Source organism: Phocoena phocoena, chromosome 5 (assembly GCF_963924675.1).
Source record: "Phocoena phocoena chromosome 5, mPhoPho1.1, whole genome shotgun sequence".
Lineage (NCBI taxonomy): Eukaryota > Metazoa > Chordata > Mammalia > Artiodactyla > Phocoenidae > Phocoena > Phocoena phocoena.
Window position 1 is genome coordinate 63,339,898 of NC_089223.1, and position 14,564 is coordinate 63,354,461.

The following is a 14,564-nucleotide window of genomic DNA, read 5'->3' on the forward strand; positions in this document are numbered from 1 at the left end:
CACCAGCAACTACAATTAGCTGCCCTGACAATTCTTACGTATTAAGTATAGAGAGGGTCTTGCCCTAATTTTGTTTTTCATAGGAAAGAGCAGATATGGAGCCTGATAAGATCTGCAAGACCCGAGTTCCAGATCTGCCACTAACTCTTGTAACTGTGAAGATATCTATCATCTTAGAGCCTTAGGTTTCAATTAGCCAAACAAGGATAATACTTACTCTGCGTGAGAGTCTATTAAAATAATAAATGAGAAATCTGCTTCATAAATGTAAAGTATCACTCCTATCTTTTTTCCATGATATATGAAACATAAGAGATATTTATCTTTAAAAATAAATAGCAATCAACAACTCAGGTTCATATCATAAGTAACAATAACTGACTTTTCTTTTCCTCCCATCCTCCCTTTCTCCTCTATCCCAGCTTGATCTTGCAAAGGATTAAAGAAAACCTGAAGCATTACCTACCTGTTTGTCTTTTTGTTGGCTTCGATCTCCTGATGGCCAGAGTCTCCAGGAATCATTATCAATAACATCAGCAAGAACAATTTCTTTGGTGGTTACATCAACACCAAATTCAATCTAGAAATAGCACATCACCAAAGAGTTTTTCAAAATTACTACTAAAGACATTTCTCGGTTATAACCTTTACTTTCAAAACTCCATTTCATTTGTACCTTCATATCAACCAGTGTACAGTTCTGGGGCAACCAGGATTTCTCCAGTATTTCAAAAATAGCCTGTGTAGCATGACTCATGATATCCACTTCAGTTTGGCCTATAACAAGTCCAGCAAAGCAAAAATTTGCAGCAATTAGCTGTTCCTCAGACCACTGTGGATCATTATTAGCATCATCCTGAGAAAAAAGTATAGAAGTACAATTAAATACAAAAATTTTGAACTTTTCAGATAAACTGAAGTCCTTTTTCCCTTGAGCACAATAAATTCCTCAGAAATATTCATTTTCTCTAAATATTTAATGTTTGTTTAAAATACCCTTTAATTCACAGCAATCCTTTTAAACTCTTCTATTTTCAATAGCTACTTTAAAATTCAAAATTTTGAAAAAAAAAAAAAAATTCAAAATTTTGGGGTAGCTTATTCTATGTCATAAAGTATTTGTAAAGAATTTGCTTTCCATATATAAATAATTTAAATACAAGTTTGTGATTTTTATCTTTCCTTAATCAGAGGCAACAGAGATGGTAAGAAGGCCAAAACACATTTTAGTCCACCAAAATCTTTCCAGAATGCAACTTTCATAATCCCCTAACCTTATTTTTGATAAGAATTCATACAAGACTGACTATAAGTCCTCAGTGACATTACTTGATAATTCAAGAGACTTCGTGCAAAGTAAAGAGATGCGTGAAAAAATAAAATACTTTCATTTTATTCTAAGTAGTGTCCCAACTGAACACGAAATTTTTCTTTTATGGATTCTTGATTTGTATAATTATAAGACAATGCTTTAAGCTGTGCAGTTCACTGAATAAAAGTGCAACAGCAGGGAATTCCCTGGTGGTCCAGTGGTTAGGACTCCGTGCTTTTACGGCAGAAGGCCTGGGTTCAACCCCCGGTTGGAGAACTAAGATCCCACAAGTTGCACAGCGCAGCCCATAAAAAAAATAAATAAATAAAAAAAATAAAAAGCAACAATAACATTGCTTCTGAAATAGAAGAAATATACTTAACAGCATAAACAAAGATGAAAAAAAAAGCAGTTTCAATAAAGAAAACCAATACAAATTCATGACCGTTGATTCCTACATCCTTTATTTTATGTTTTTGCTTATAAGAAACATTGAGGGTAACAGTTTTTCTGTATTAGACTATAAAAAGATCCCTTGGGAGTTCCCTGGTGCATAGTGGTTAGGATTCCAGGTTTCCACTACTGTGGCCTGGGTCCAATCCCTGGTTGGGGAACTGAGATCCTACAAGCCACATAGTGTGGCCAAAAAAAAAAAGAATATAAAAAGGTCCCTTTATTAGCCTTTACCTCAAACTCTTCAATAATAGATTTAAAAATTTACTAAATTGTTACTTTTCTCTTCTTCCTAATGACTGCTAATTGTACTTTTTATTTATTTATTTTTTAACATCTTTATTGGAGTGTAATTGCTTTACATTGTTGTGTTAATTTCTGCTGCATAACAAAGTGAATCGGCTATAGTATACATATATCCCCATATCCCTTCCCCCTTGCGTCTCCCTCCCACCCTCCCTATCCCACCCCTTTAGGTGGTCACAAAGCACCGAGCTGATCTCCCTATACTATGAGGCAGCTTCCCACTAGCTATCTATTTTACATTCAGTAGTGTATATATGTCAATACCACTCTCTCACTTCGACCCAGCTTACCCTTCCCCGTCCCCGTGTCCTCAAGTCCAATCTCTACATCTATGTCTTTTTTCCTGTCATGCCCCTAGGTTCTTCAGTCCCTTTTTTTTTTTTTAAGATTCAATATATATGTGTAAGCATACAGTATTTGTTCTTCTCTCTCTGACTTACTTCACTCTGTATGACAGACTCTAGGTCTGTCATACAGAGTGGAAATAAAAAGGTCCATCCACCTCACTACAAATAACTCAATTTCGTTTCTTTTAATGGCTGAGTAATATTCCATTGTATATATGTGCCACATCTTCTTTATCCATTCATCTGTTGCTGCATAGATTGCTTCCATGTCCTGGATATTGTAAATAGCACTACAGTGAATATTGTGGTACATGTCCCTTTTTGAATTATGGTATCCTCAGGGTATATGCCCAGTAGTGGAATTGCTGGGTCATATGGTAGTTCTATTTTTTAAGGAACCTCCATACTGTTCTCCATAGTGGCTGTATCAATTTACAGTCCCACCAACAGTGCAAGAGGGTTCCCTTTTCTCAACACCCTCACCAGCATTTATTGTTTCTAGATTTTTTAATGATGGCCATTCTGACTGGTGTGAGGTAATACCTCATTGTAGTTTTGATTTGCATTTCTCTAATGGTTAGTGATGATGAACATCCTTTCACGTGTTTGTTGGCAACCTGTATATCTTCTTTGGAGAAATGTCTATTTAGGTCTTCTGCCCATTGTTGGATTGGGTTGATGTTTTTTGATATTGAGCTGCAGGAGTTGCTTGTGTATTTTAGAGATTAATCCTTTGTCAGTTGCTCTGTATGCAAATATTTTCTCCCATTCTGAGGGTTGTCTTTTCATCATATGTTTTCCTTGGCTGTGCAAAAGCTTTTAAGTTTCATTAGGTCCCATCTGTTTATTTTTGTTTTTATTTCCATTACTCTAGGAGGTGGGTAAAAAAGGATCTTGCTGTGATTTATGTCAGAGTGTTCTGCCTATATTTTCCTTTAAGAGTTTTATAGTGTCTGGCCTTACATTTAGCTCTTTAATCCATTTTGAGTTTATTTTTGTGTATGGTGTTAGGGAGTGCTCTAATTTCATTCCTTTACATGTAGTTGTCCAGTTTTCCCAGCAGCACTTATTGAAGAGGTTGCCTTTTCTCCATTGTATACTCTTGCCTACTTTATCAAAGATAAGATGACCATAAGTGCATGGGTTTATCTCTGGGCCTTCTATCCTGTTCCATTGATCTATATTTGTTTTTGTGCCAGTACCATACTATCTTATTACTGTACCTTTGTAGTACAGTCTAAAGTCAGGGAGCCTGATTCCCCCAGCTCCACTTTTCTTTCACAAGATTGCTTTGGCTATTCAGGGTCTTTTGTGTTTCCATACACAGTGTGGATTTTTTTGTTCTAGTTCTGTGAAAAATGCCAGTGGTGGTTTGATAGGGATTGCATTGAATCTGTAGATTGCTTTGGGTAGTATAGTCATTTTCACAATGTTGATTCTTCCAATCCAAAAACATGGTATATCTTTCCATCGGTTTGTATCATCTTTAATTTCTTTCCAGTGTCTTATAGGTTTCTGTATACAGGTCTTTTGTGTCCTGAGGTAGGTTTATTCCTAAGTATTTTATTCTTTTTGTTGCAATGGTAAATGGGAGTGTTTCCTTAATTTCTCTTTCAGATTTTTCATCATCAGTGTATACGAATGCAAGAGATTTCTGAGCATTATTTTTGTATCCTGTAACATTACCAAATTCATTGATTAGCTCTAGTAATTTTCTGGTAGCATCTTTAGGATTCTCTATGTATACTATCATGTCATCTACAAACAGTGACAGTTTTACTTCTTCTTTTCCGATTTGGATTCCTTTTATTTTTCTTCTCTGATTGCTGTGGCTAAAACTTCCAAAATTATGTTGAATAATAGTGGTGAGAGTGGGCAACTTTGTATTGTTCCTGATCTTAGTGGAAAGGGCTTCAGTTTTTCACCATTGAGAATGATGTTTGTTGTGGGTTTGTCATATATGGCCTTTATTATGTTGAGGTAAATTCCCTCTATGCCTACTTTCTGGAGAGTTTTTATCATAAATGGGTGTTGAATTTTGTCAAAAACTTTTTCTGCATCTATTGAGATCATCACATAGTTTTCATCCTTCAATTTGTTAGTACGGTGTATCACATTGATTGATCTGCATATATTGAAGAACCCTTGCATTCCTGGGATAAACCCCACTTGATCATAGTGTATGATCCTTTTAATGTGCTGTTGGATTTTGTTTGCTAGTATTTTGTTGAGGATTTTTGCATCTATATTCATCAGTGATATTGGCCCATAGTTTTCTTTTTTTGTGACATCTTTGTCTGGTTTTGGTATCAAGGTGATGGTAGTCTTGTAGAATGAGTTTGGGAGTGTTCCTCCCTCTGCTATATTTAGGAAGAGTTTGAGAAGGATAGGTGTAGATCTTCTCTAAATATTTGATAGAATTCACCTGTGAAGACATCTGGTCCTAGGCTTTTGTTTGTTGGAAGATTTTTAATCACAGTCTCAATTTCAGTGTCTGTGATTGGTCTGTTTATATTTTCTATTTCTTTCTGGTTCAGTCTTGGAAGGTTGTGTTTTTCTAAGAGTTTCACCATTTCTTCCAGATTGTCCATTTTATTGGCATATAGTTGCTTGTAGTAATCTCTCATGATCCTTTGTATTTCGGCAGTGTCAGATGTTAGTTCTCCTTTTTCATTTCTAATTCTGTTGATTTGAGTCTTCTCCCTTTTTTTTTTTTGATGAGTCTGGCTAAAGGTTTATCAACTTTGTTTATCTTCTCAAAGAACCAGCTTTTAGTTTTATTGATCTTTGCTATCATTTCCTCCATTTCTTTTCATTTATTTCTGATCTGATCTTTATGATTTCTTTCCTTCTGCTCACTTTGGGGGTTTTTTTTTGGTTGTTCTTTCTCTAATTGCTTTACATGTAAGGTTAGGTTGTTTATTTGAGATATTTCTTGTTTCTTGAGGTAGGATTGTATTGCTATAAACTTCCCCCTTAGAACTGCTTTTGCTGCATCCCATAGGTTTTGGGTTGTCGTGTTTTCATTGTCATTTGTTTCTAGGTGTTTTTTGATTTCCTCTTTGATTTCTTCAGTGAACTCTTGGCTATTTAGTGGTGTATTTTTTAGCCTCCATGTGCTTGTATTTTTTTGCAGTTTTTTCCCTGTAATTGATATCTAGTATCAGCATTGTGGTTGGAAAAGATACTTAATATGATTTCAATTTTCTTAAACTTACCAAGGCTTGATTTGTGACCCAAGATATCATCTATCCTGGAGAAGGTTCCATCAGCACTTGAGAAGAAAGTGTATTCTGTTGTTTTTGGATGGAATGTCCTGTAAATATCAATTAAGTCCATCCTGTTTATGTGTCATTTAAAGCATGTGTTTCCTCACTTATTTTCATTTTGGTTGATCTGTCCATTGGTGAAAGTGGGATGTTAAAGTCCCCTACTATTATTGTGTTACTGTCAATTTTCCCTTTTATGGCTGTTACCATTTGCCTCATGTATTGACATGCTCTTATGTTGGGTGCATAAATATTTACAACTGTTATATCTTCTTCTTGGACTAACCCGTTGATCATTCTGTAGTGTCCTTCTTTGTCTCTTGTAATAGTCTTTATTTTAAAGTCTAATTTTTTCTGATATGAGAATTGCTACTCCAGCTTTCTTTTGGTTTCCATTTGCATGGAATATCTTTTTCCATCACCTCACTTTCAGTCTATATGTGTCCATAGGTCTGAAGTGGGTCTCTTGTAGACATAATAAATACGGGTCTTGTTTTTGTATCCATTCAGTGAGCCTGTGTCTTTTGGTTGGAGCATTTAATCCATTTACTTTTAAGGTAATTATAGATATGTATGTTCCTATTACTATTTTCTTAATGTTTTGGGTTTGTTATTGTAGGTCTTTTCCTTCTCTTGTGTTTCCTGCCTAGAGAAGTTCCTTTAGCATTTGTTGTAAAGCTGGTTTGGTGGTGCTGAATTCTCTTAGCTTTTGCTTGTCTGTAAAGGTTTTAATTTCTCCATCAAATCTGAATGAGATCCTTGCCAGGTAGAGTAACCTTGGTTGTAGGTTTTTCCCTTTCATCACTTTAAATATGTCTTGCTACTCCCTTCTGGCTTGCAGAGTTTCTGCTGAAAAATCAGCTGTTACCCTTATGGGGATTCCCTTGTACGTACGTTATTTGTTGCTTTTCCCTTGGTGCTTTTAATATTTTTTCTTTGTATTTAATTTCTGATAGTTTGATTAATATGTGTCTTGGCATGTTTCTCCTTGGATTTATCCTATATGGGACTCTGCACTTCCTAGACTTGATTGACTATTTCCTTTCCCATATTAGGGAAGTTTTCAACTATAATCTCTTCAAATATTTTCTCAGTCCCTTTTTTTTCCTATTCTTCTTCTGGGACCCCTATAATTCGAATCTTGGTGTGTTTAATGTTGTCCTAGAGGTGTCTCAGACAGTCCTCAATTCTTTTCATTCTTTTTTCTTTATTCTACTCTGCAGTAGTTATTTCCACTATTTTATCTTCCAGGTCACCTATCCCATCTTTTGCCTCAGTTATTTTGGTATTGATTCATTCTAGAGAATTTTTAATTTCATTTACTGTGTTGTTCATCATTGTTTGTTTGCCCTTTAGTTCTTCTAGGTCCTTGTTAAACATTTCTTGCGTTTTCTCCATTCTATTACCAAGATTTTAGATCATCTTTACAATCATTACTCTGAATTCTTTTTCAGGTAGACTGCCTATTTCCTCTTCACTTGTTTTGTCTGGTGGGTTTTTACCTTGCTCCTTCATCTGCTGTGTATTTCTCTGTCTTTTTGTTTTGCTTAACTTACTGTGTTTGAGGTCTCATTTTCGCAGGCTGCACATTCATAGTTCCTGTTGTTTTTGGTGTCTGCCCCCAGTGGGTAAGGTTGGTTCAGTGGGTTGTGTAGGCTTCCTGGTGGAGGGGACTGGTGCCTGTGTGCTGTTGGATGAGGCTGGATCTTGTTTTTCTGGTGGGCAGGACCGTGTCTGGTGTTGTGATTTGGGGTGTCTGTGTACTTATTATGATTTTAGGCAGCCTCTCTGCTAATGGGTGGGGTTGTGTTCCTGTCTTGCTAGTTGTTTGGCATGGGCTGCCGAGCACTGGAGCTTGCTGGTCGTTGAGTGGAGCAGGGTCTTAGCACTGAGACAGAGATCTCTGGGAGAGCTCTCGCCGATTGATATTACGTGGGGCCAGGAGGTCTCTGGTGGTCCAATGTCCTGAACTGAGCTCTCTTACCTCAGAGGCTCAGGTCTGACACCTGGCCGAAGCACCAAGACCCTGTCAGCCACAGGACTGTAGATAACAGTAATTTTTTCTTTAATCTTTCTATTGGTTTTCCTTTTAGAAAACAGGTAGTTCAATCTCATTATGTGAAGGCCTCACTCTGGCTTCACCTAATAGGGTTCAAAGAGTAGAGGTGATTTGAACCTGGTTCTTGTGTTCATCTTTTCTTCACCCAGGCTTCCCACCAACCTGTTCCTGGCAATTCCCTGGCTGTCCAGTGGTTAGGACTCCGAGCTTTCACTGCCTAGGGTACGCCTTCAATCCCTGGTTGGGGAACTAAGATCCCGCAACCCGCCTCCAAAAACAAAAAACACCTTTTCCTGGGCTTCCCTGGTGGCACAGTGGTTGAGAGTCCACCTGCTGATGCAGGGGACAAGGGTTCATGCCCCGGTCCAGGAAGATCCCACATGCCGCGGAGCAGCTGGGCCCATGAGCCATGGCCACTGAGCCTGCGAGTCCGGAGCCTGTGCTCCGCAACGGGAGAGGCCACAAAAGTGAGAGGCCCGCGTACCACAAAAAAAAAAATAAAAAAATAAAAAGAAACAAACAAACAAAAAAAACCCCACCTTTTCCTGAGGACAAAGTGTCACTCCATCCTTCTGGGAAAGGCTCTCCCAGTGACTCGTAACTGCTAATTTTAATTTGTTCATTTTGTTAGTCATGTTGGTACAAAATAGATAAGCAGATTTTCAAAGGTTTTCTTTTAAAAATCTGAATTATCATTGCTAATTAAAGTGTACTTTTTTTTTTTTTTTTTTTTTTTTTGCGGTATGTGGGCCTCTCACTGTTGTGGCCTCTCCCGTTGCGGAGCGCAGGCTCAGCGGCCATGGCTCACGGGCCCAGCCACTCCGAGGCATGTGGGATCTTCCCGGACCGGGGCACGAACCCGCGTCCCCTGCATTGGCAGGCGGACTCCCAACCACTGTGCCACCAGGGAAGCCCTAAAGTGTACATTTTTGACAAATATTTCTGAAATGACAACTGTAATATCAAAAGCTTTGATAATATTTAAATCTTTTGACTTTGTAATAAACTTGTTGCTATGTTATAGTAAGACAGGGAGGTATAAAATAATTACCTTGAAAAACATCTCTACTTTAGGTGGGTAGAACTTATATCCTTCCTTGACACCAGGATTTCTTTTGAGAAAAGAACCAGTTGCTATTCTTCTACAAACCCATTCAATTGGAATCATTTCACACTTAGGTGCAATGAAAGCTGTCTGTCCACATTTTCTGGTGAAAGCAGTTTTGATACCTACAGATTGATGACAAAAAGAAAAAAAAAAGCATTAAAATTGTATTTAAAAAGGGAGATCTGAGGCATAATGAAACTCTACGCTTTACAAAAAAACAAAACAAAAAGCCTATGTAGCCAAATGCATTACCTTTAAATGGCACTATCAAAGACAAATGTAATTTTATTTTAAAAGGCAGAAGTAGGAAAAAATTATTAATATGGCTTTCTACTGCTTATCAAAATATTCAGGAATATTTCATGTTAATATTGCAAGGCAAGCTGGATCAAAAAATCTGGGTCCGAATGTTTTTACCATCATTGATCTGTTCAAAAAATACTATCTCCTCTGCCACTGTGCACCTAACTTTGCACAAGGCACATGACTAAGTGACACTAAATTATCTCTAAATCAGATCTGGTGGCAGAATTCTCATTCTATGGTCCGGGATTATATGGGCTTTGTAAAATATTAATCTATTTATCATAATCAGATACAGCCGTAAATTCTGGACAGCCTTTTTCTCTCAATATTTAAAGCAAAAAGTCCTTGAAAAAAGCATTCAACAGGTAGCAGCAGGAACATGGAGGCCAATTTGGCCAAGAGCAAAGAAAATATTTGCCCCGTCCTCTGTTCACTCTTACACAAACTGTTACTGGAAAACTAAGATAAAGAGCTAGTTTATGTGGCAGCTTTGGAAAATAACTCTTATAGTAGTTACAATGTATTATAAGCTATATGATCCAGCAATTCCACTCTAAGTATATACACAAAAGAACTGTAAGCAAGGTCTCAAACATATTTGTACACCAATGTTCACAGTATCATTATTAACAATAGCCAAAAAGGGGGAAATAACCCAAGTGTCTAACAACAGATTAGTGTAGTGGATAAAATGTAGTTTACATACAGTGAATTACTATTCAGTCACAGAAAGTAGGGAATTCTGATATATGCTACAGCATGATGAATAATTCATGAAAACATTATGCTGAGTGAAAATTGTATAATTCCACTTATATGAGGCACCTAAAACAAGCAAATTCATAGAGACAGAAAGTAGGATAGAGGTTATCAGGGGAGAGTTATTGTTTAATGGGTCAGAGGTTCTGTCTGAAATGATGAAAAAGTTCCGGAAATTGATAGTGGTGATGGTTGCATAACATTGTCAGTGTACCTGAATGCCACTGAATCGTACACTTAAAAATGGTTAACATGGTAAATTTTATGTGTGTATATTTTACCACAATTTGCAAGACCTACTTTAGGTCAGGCATTATAAATTTATTTTCTTTTTGCTTAATCCTCATAGCACCTGATAAGGTATGATGTTCATCCAATGAAACAGATAACAGCACTGAGACACAGGAGTTATGTCAGCTAGTACTAGGTAAAGCAGGGTTTCTAACCCACACTGTCTGAACTCTTTACGCAGCTCACTTAACCACTACGCTATACTGCCTCTCCTAGACGTGTTATTACATCATAGCACTAACGTGAATTAAAGTATCTCCTGGAAACCTGCATGGGTTTAACATAGTAATGCTCATCTTCGGGCTACAATATTAGTACCTCCAATCCTCAACTAAACCTCTAATAAGATCAAATTTTTCTTATCAGGAAAGGACTGAAGATCTTTCATCTTATGTATGTATCTATCTATGTATGTACATACATATGTATCCATATGTAAAGGGAACCTACATTTATGGAAACCCTGCATCATGCTGAGTGTTTTATTTATTCATTTTAAAATATTTATTTATTTATTTACTTTGGCTGCACCAGGTCTTAGTTGCAGCATGCGGGATCTTTAGCTGCAGCATGCAAACTCTTAGTTGCAGTATGCATGTGGGATCTAGTTCCCTGACCAGGGATAGAACCCAGGTCACCTGCATTGGGAGCACGGATTCTTAGCCACTGGACTACCAGGGAAGTCCCCGAAGTGTTTTATCTCATTTAACCATACATAAAATTTTTGAGGTAGTGTTATTATTCACATTTTATCGTGAAAGAAGTAGAGGCTCACAGCAGTGAAGTAACTTAACAAGTTAGGTCATGCTGCAAATCCGTAATGGAGCCTGGACCTGAAATGCACTATCCGGTTTTTAAACCTGTACTGTTTTCTCCACATTCCCTCTGGGTTTGACCAGGAAGATGCAATTAAAACAGGGAAAAGAATAAATTGTGGACTTCCCTGGGGGCACAGTGGTTAAGAATCCAGCTGCCAATGCAGGGGACACGGGTTCAAGCCCTGGTCTGGGAAGATTCCAGGTGCCACTGAGCAACTAAGCCCGTGCATCACAACTACTGAAGCCCACGCACCTAGAGCCTGTGCTCCACAACAAGAGAAGCCACCGCAAAAGCAGCCTGCTCACCGCAATGAAGAGTAGCCCCCACTTGCCGCAACTAGAGAAAGCCGTTGTGCAGCAACGAAGACCCAATGCAGCCAAAAATAAATAAATTTATAAATAAATAAATAAATAAATTGTATGCTGCACGAACAGTAACTCTGGGAAAGAATGTTAAAAGTGTCAATATTTAGGCCATTTTAACCTTTAATGAATGATTGGGCTCATGGGCAGGCAGATGATTTAAATCAATCCTTAACTTGAGGTGGTAAGTACATGTCTGGGTTTAAGAGCTCTTCTTTTTTAGGTTTGTTACCTAGTAGTCATATTTGCTCAGTTGTCTATCAAGCTTGATAGACTAGTATCCAAATCTATTCAAATATACACAACAGTTATTGTTACTCAGAGGAAAGTCCTCCCCTATATCTAAGGGAATCAAAACCACAGAAGCAACTTATGGTAATGATCTTGTACATTAAAAAAAAAAAATTGCTACTAAGAAAAAAGAGAGATTCAGTTTAGATGATATAATGATTGCTTCTAATATACGTGTTAATCATTAAAGCAAATTCCATGGCTTCATACAGTGAGAAAAAGAAATCCTCCCAGTAGTCTTAGTTGTTTACAAAATTCAAAACTCCTATCAAGACTACTAAGAAAATGTAAATGTCATTTCACATTCTGACTTACAATGGCCAAGTATGACAGCGCTGGAGCCATCCCTCTATTAAGGTTGCCCAGCTCCCCACCTGTGGTTTAACAACTGCCAAGACTGTTAGTCATATCACTACTATCACACCAAAATGTAATCATAGTGCATTTCTGTGTAGGAGGGAATTGAAACTTAAAAGGTTAAATTTTGATTTTTTAGTAATGAGACTAAATTTAGGAACTTCAAAATTCAGGTACAGCATGTATAATACAGTCTTTTACAGTTTGCTCATGAGTGACAGAGAAAACTAGAATTGTGATTTACTGATGCTCATTCTGGTGCTTTTTCCATTCGAATTTCTAGAAATATCTTAATTTGGAATATATGCCTGTTTATAAAGAAAGCAGTTCTATTTTACTTTTTTAATAAACTTATTTTTTATTATTCTTTTATTTTAATTTTATTTTTGGCCGCATTGGGTCTTCGTTGCTATACGCAGGCTTTCTCTAGTTGCAACGAGCAGGGGCTACTCTTTATTGCGGTGCATGGGCTTCTCATTGTGGTGGCTTCTCGTGTTGTGGGGCATGGGCTCTAGGCACGTGGGTTTTAGTAGCTGTGGCACGCGAGCTCAGCAGTTGTGGCTCGCAGGCTCTAGAGCACAGGCTCAGCAGTTGTGGTGCATGGGCTTAGTTGCTCCATGGCATGTGGGATCTTCCCAGACCAGGGCTTGAACCCATGATCCCTGCATTGGCAGGTGGATTCTTAACCACTGAGTCACTAGGGAAGCCCCAAGAAAGCAGTTTTAAATAGACCACTGATGGTCAACTAGACATAGCATTTAACTACTAGCAAGTAAAAATTACATAAGGCTTAACAGAACTCTTAATCCATACCCTAAAACTAATCATCTAAGAATTTTTAAAACCTTAGATTTTCCACAGTATATAAAACCTAGAAAACACCTTTCAGCATTTCTCGTGAACCAAGTAAGTTTTAGCTATGTTAAGTGTGCCAAATAGATGACTGCTGGAGTACTTCACATGGATGACCAACCTTCCCAGCTGCATGCAGGACTTTGAGAGTCAAAACTGGATCACCCTAATTCACCTGTCCTTAAGCCCTGGCAAGTACACTGAATAGGTGCCTTATTAAATAAGCAAATAAAAACTTGGGCCTGTACTTACCCCCCATTACTTAAATGCATATATATGATCCCATAGATGGGTACAATTACTATGGGGACACAGAAGCTAGTTGTATTGTTAACAGCTTATAGTATTAGCAACTATAAACCATTTTAATATGTATGGGGAGGAGATAACTTGTGAGGTTAAAAAATGGAGCACTTATTTGTACTGCAAAAGAAACCTAATATTAGTTTGATGCTCTCTCTAGAAATCTACTCAGTCATTGGGAAACCACCAATCAAGGAGGCTTTGAAGTAAAAATCCTGGGTTGTATTACTTATGAACTGAGGGAGGTGCTTTAAATTTACAGCAATATTTTCACCCTCAATGTATAGAGGGATTTATGATATGGATGACAATTTAGGTTGTCAAGTAAACATATTTTTTACAGTGAAACAGGGTACTCTGGAAGAGGCAAAACTACTCAAGAACCTATTCTGTATTGACGGAATGGGTTTAACTTGAATTACCTTGTTATTTTGTGGAAGGCAGATCTATCTTCACTGGAAACAAAGGTATTAAATTCCCCTTTGGATTTAAGAAAGAGTAATTAATTAATTTTTAATTACTAATAATTAAGATTAATGCTTACTGGAAAATCTAAGAAATGTGAGGGCAACTGGGAATATTGGAAGTAAATGGAGACAATGATATTAAACTGAAAAATTAGAACTGGAATGATAAAGAACAAAGCTTTTACTTTACAGATAAGGAACTGGAGGCTTCACACATTGAATGATCCAAGGCACAGAGTCTCTTACACTGTAGGCAAAGAGCTCAAATCTTTTGTTAGCTGAGATTTTATACACTACAGACCAATCAGCTTTTGCCTGAATCCCTGCAGAAAAACCGTTATCCTAATTTCCCTTCTTTCACTCCAAACGCCCTCCACAGAATGTTTTGATCTGAATTTCATCTTTTGAATAGATTTCTCTATTGGAAATCATCTTCATTCAGCTTTAGAGCAGGAGGTAACCCTGCAGATCTTGATCTAGTCCAAATCTCTCACTTGGGGTATGGCAGGATGAGAAGGTGTGGTTGCAGTACTCAATTACTTTTTAGGGCTTTCAAGTAGAAGAGGGATTTGAAGTTCTGTATAATCTCCAATGGGTGGAGCAAATTTATATAGAATTTTAGGGACTAAATTTCAATTCATCAATTAGAGCTGCCAAACACCAGAATGTGCTTCTTTCACAGGTTAAGTTCCTTAAGTTCCTTCATAGGTAAGCCTCTCCTAAGATGTCCTAGCAGAGGAAAGCTGCAGAAATACATGCCAGACAAAGACTATAGCAAACTGTTAAGATTCCTTTTAACTAACTGAATGATACTACTTAAGTAATTCCAAACCAAGTAAAGTGTTACAGTGAAATTTAAGTTTCTGGTTTAATTTAAATAAGTTTAGCATGTGAAGCATCCCC

At 37.4% G+C, this 14,564-nt stretch overlaps 1 protein-coding gene across 2 annotated transcripts in view; it reads right to left on the bottom strand.

Annotated features, from left to right (window-relative positions):
* The window catches only part of PAICS (phosphoribosylaminoimidazole carboxylase and phosphoribosylaminoimidazolesuccinocarboxamide synthase), a 48,965-nt gene that overhangs the window by 8,628 nt on the left and 25,773 nt on the right, over nucleotides 1–14,564 (bottom strand). Inside the window, exons 7-11 of one of the 2 annotated variants that reach the window (XM_065877419.1) lie at nucleotides 14,465–14,476; nucleotides 12,455–12,463; nucleotides 8,798–8,976; nucleotides 677–856; nucleotides 467–580 (exon numbers count right to left, since the gene is read on the bottom strand). In XM_065877419.1, coding sequence (XP_065733491.1) covers nucleotides 467–580; nucleotides 677–856; nucleotides 8,798–8,976; nucleotides 12,455–12,463; nucleotides 14,465–14,476 — 494 coding nt within the window. The remainder of the gene's footprint in view (nucleotides 1–466; nucleotides 581–676; nucleotides 857–8,797; nucleotides 8,977–12,454; nucleotides 12,464–14,464; nucleotides 14,477–14,564) is intronic. The other variant, XM_065877420.1, reaches the window with a different exon arrangement.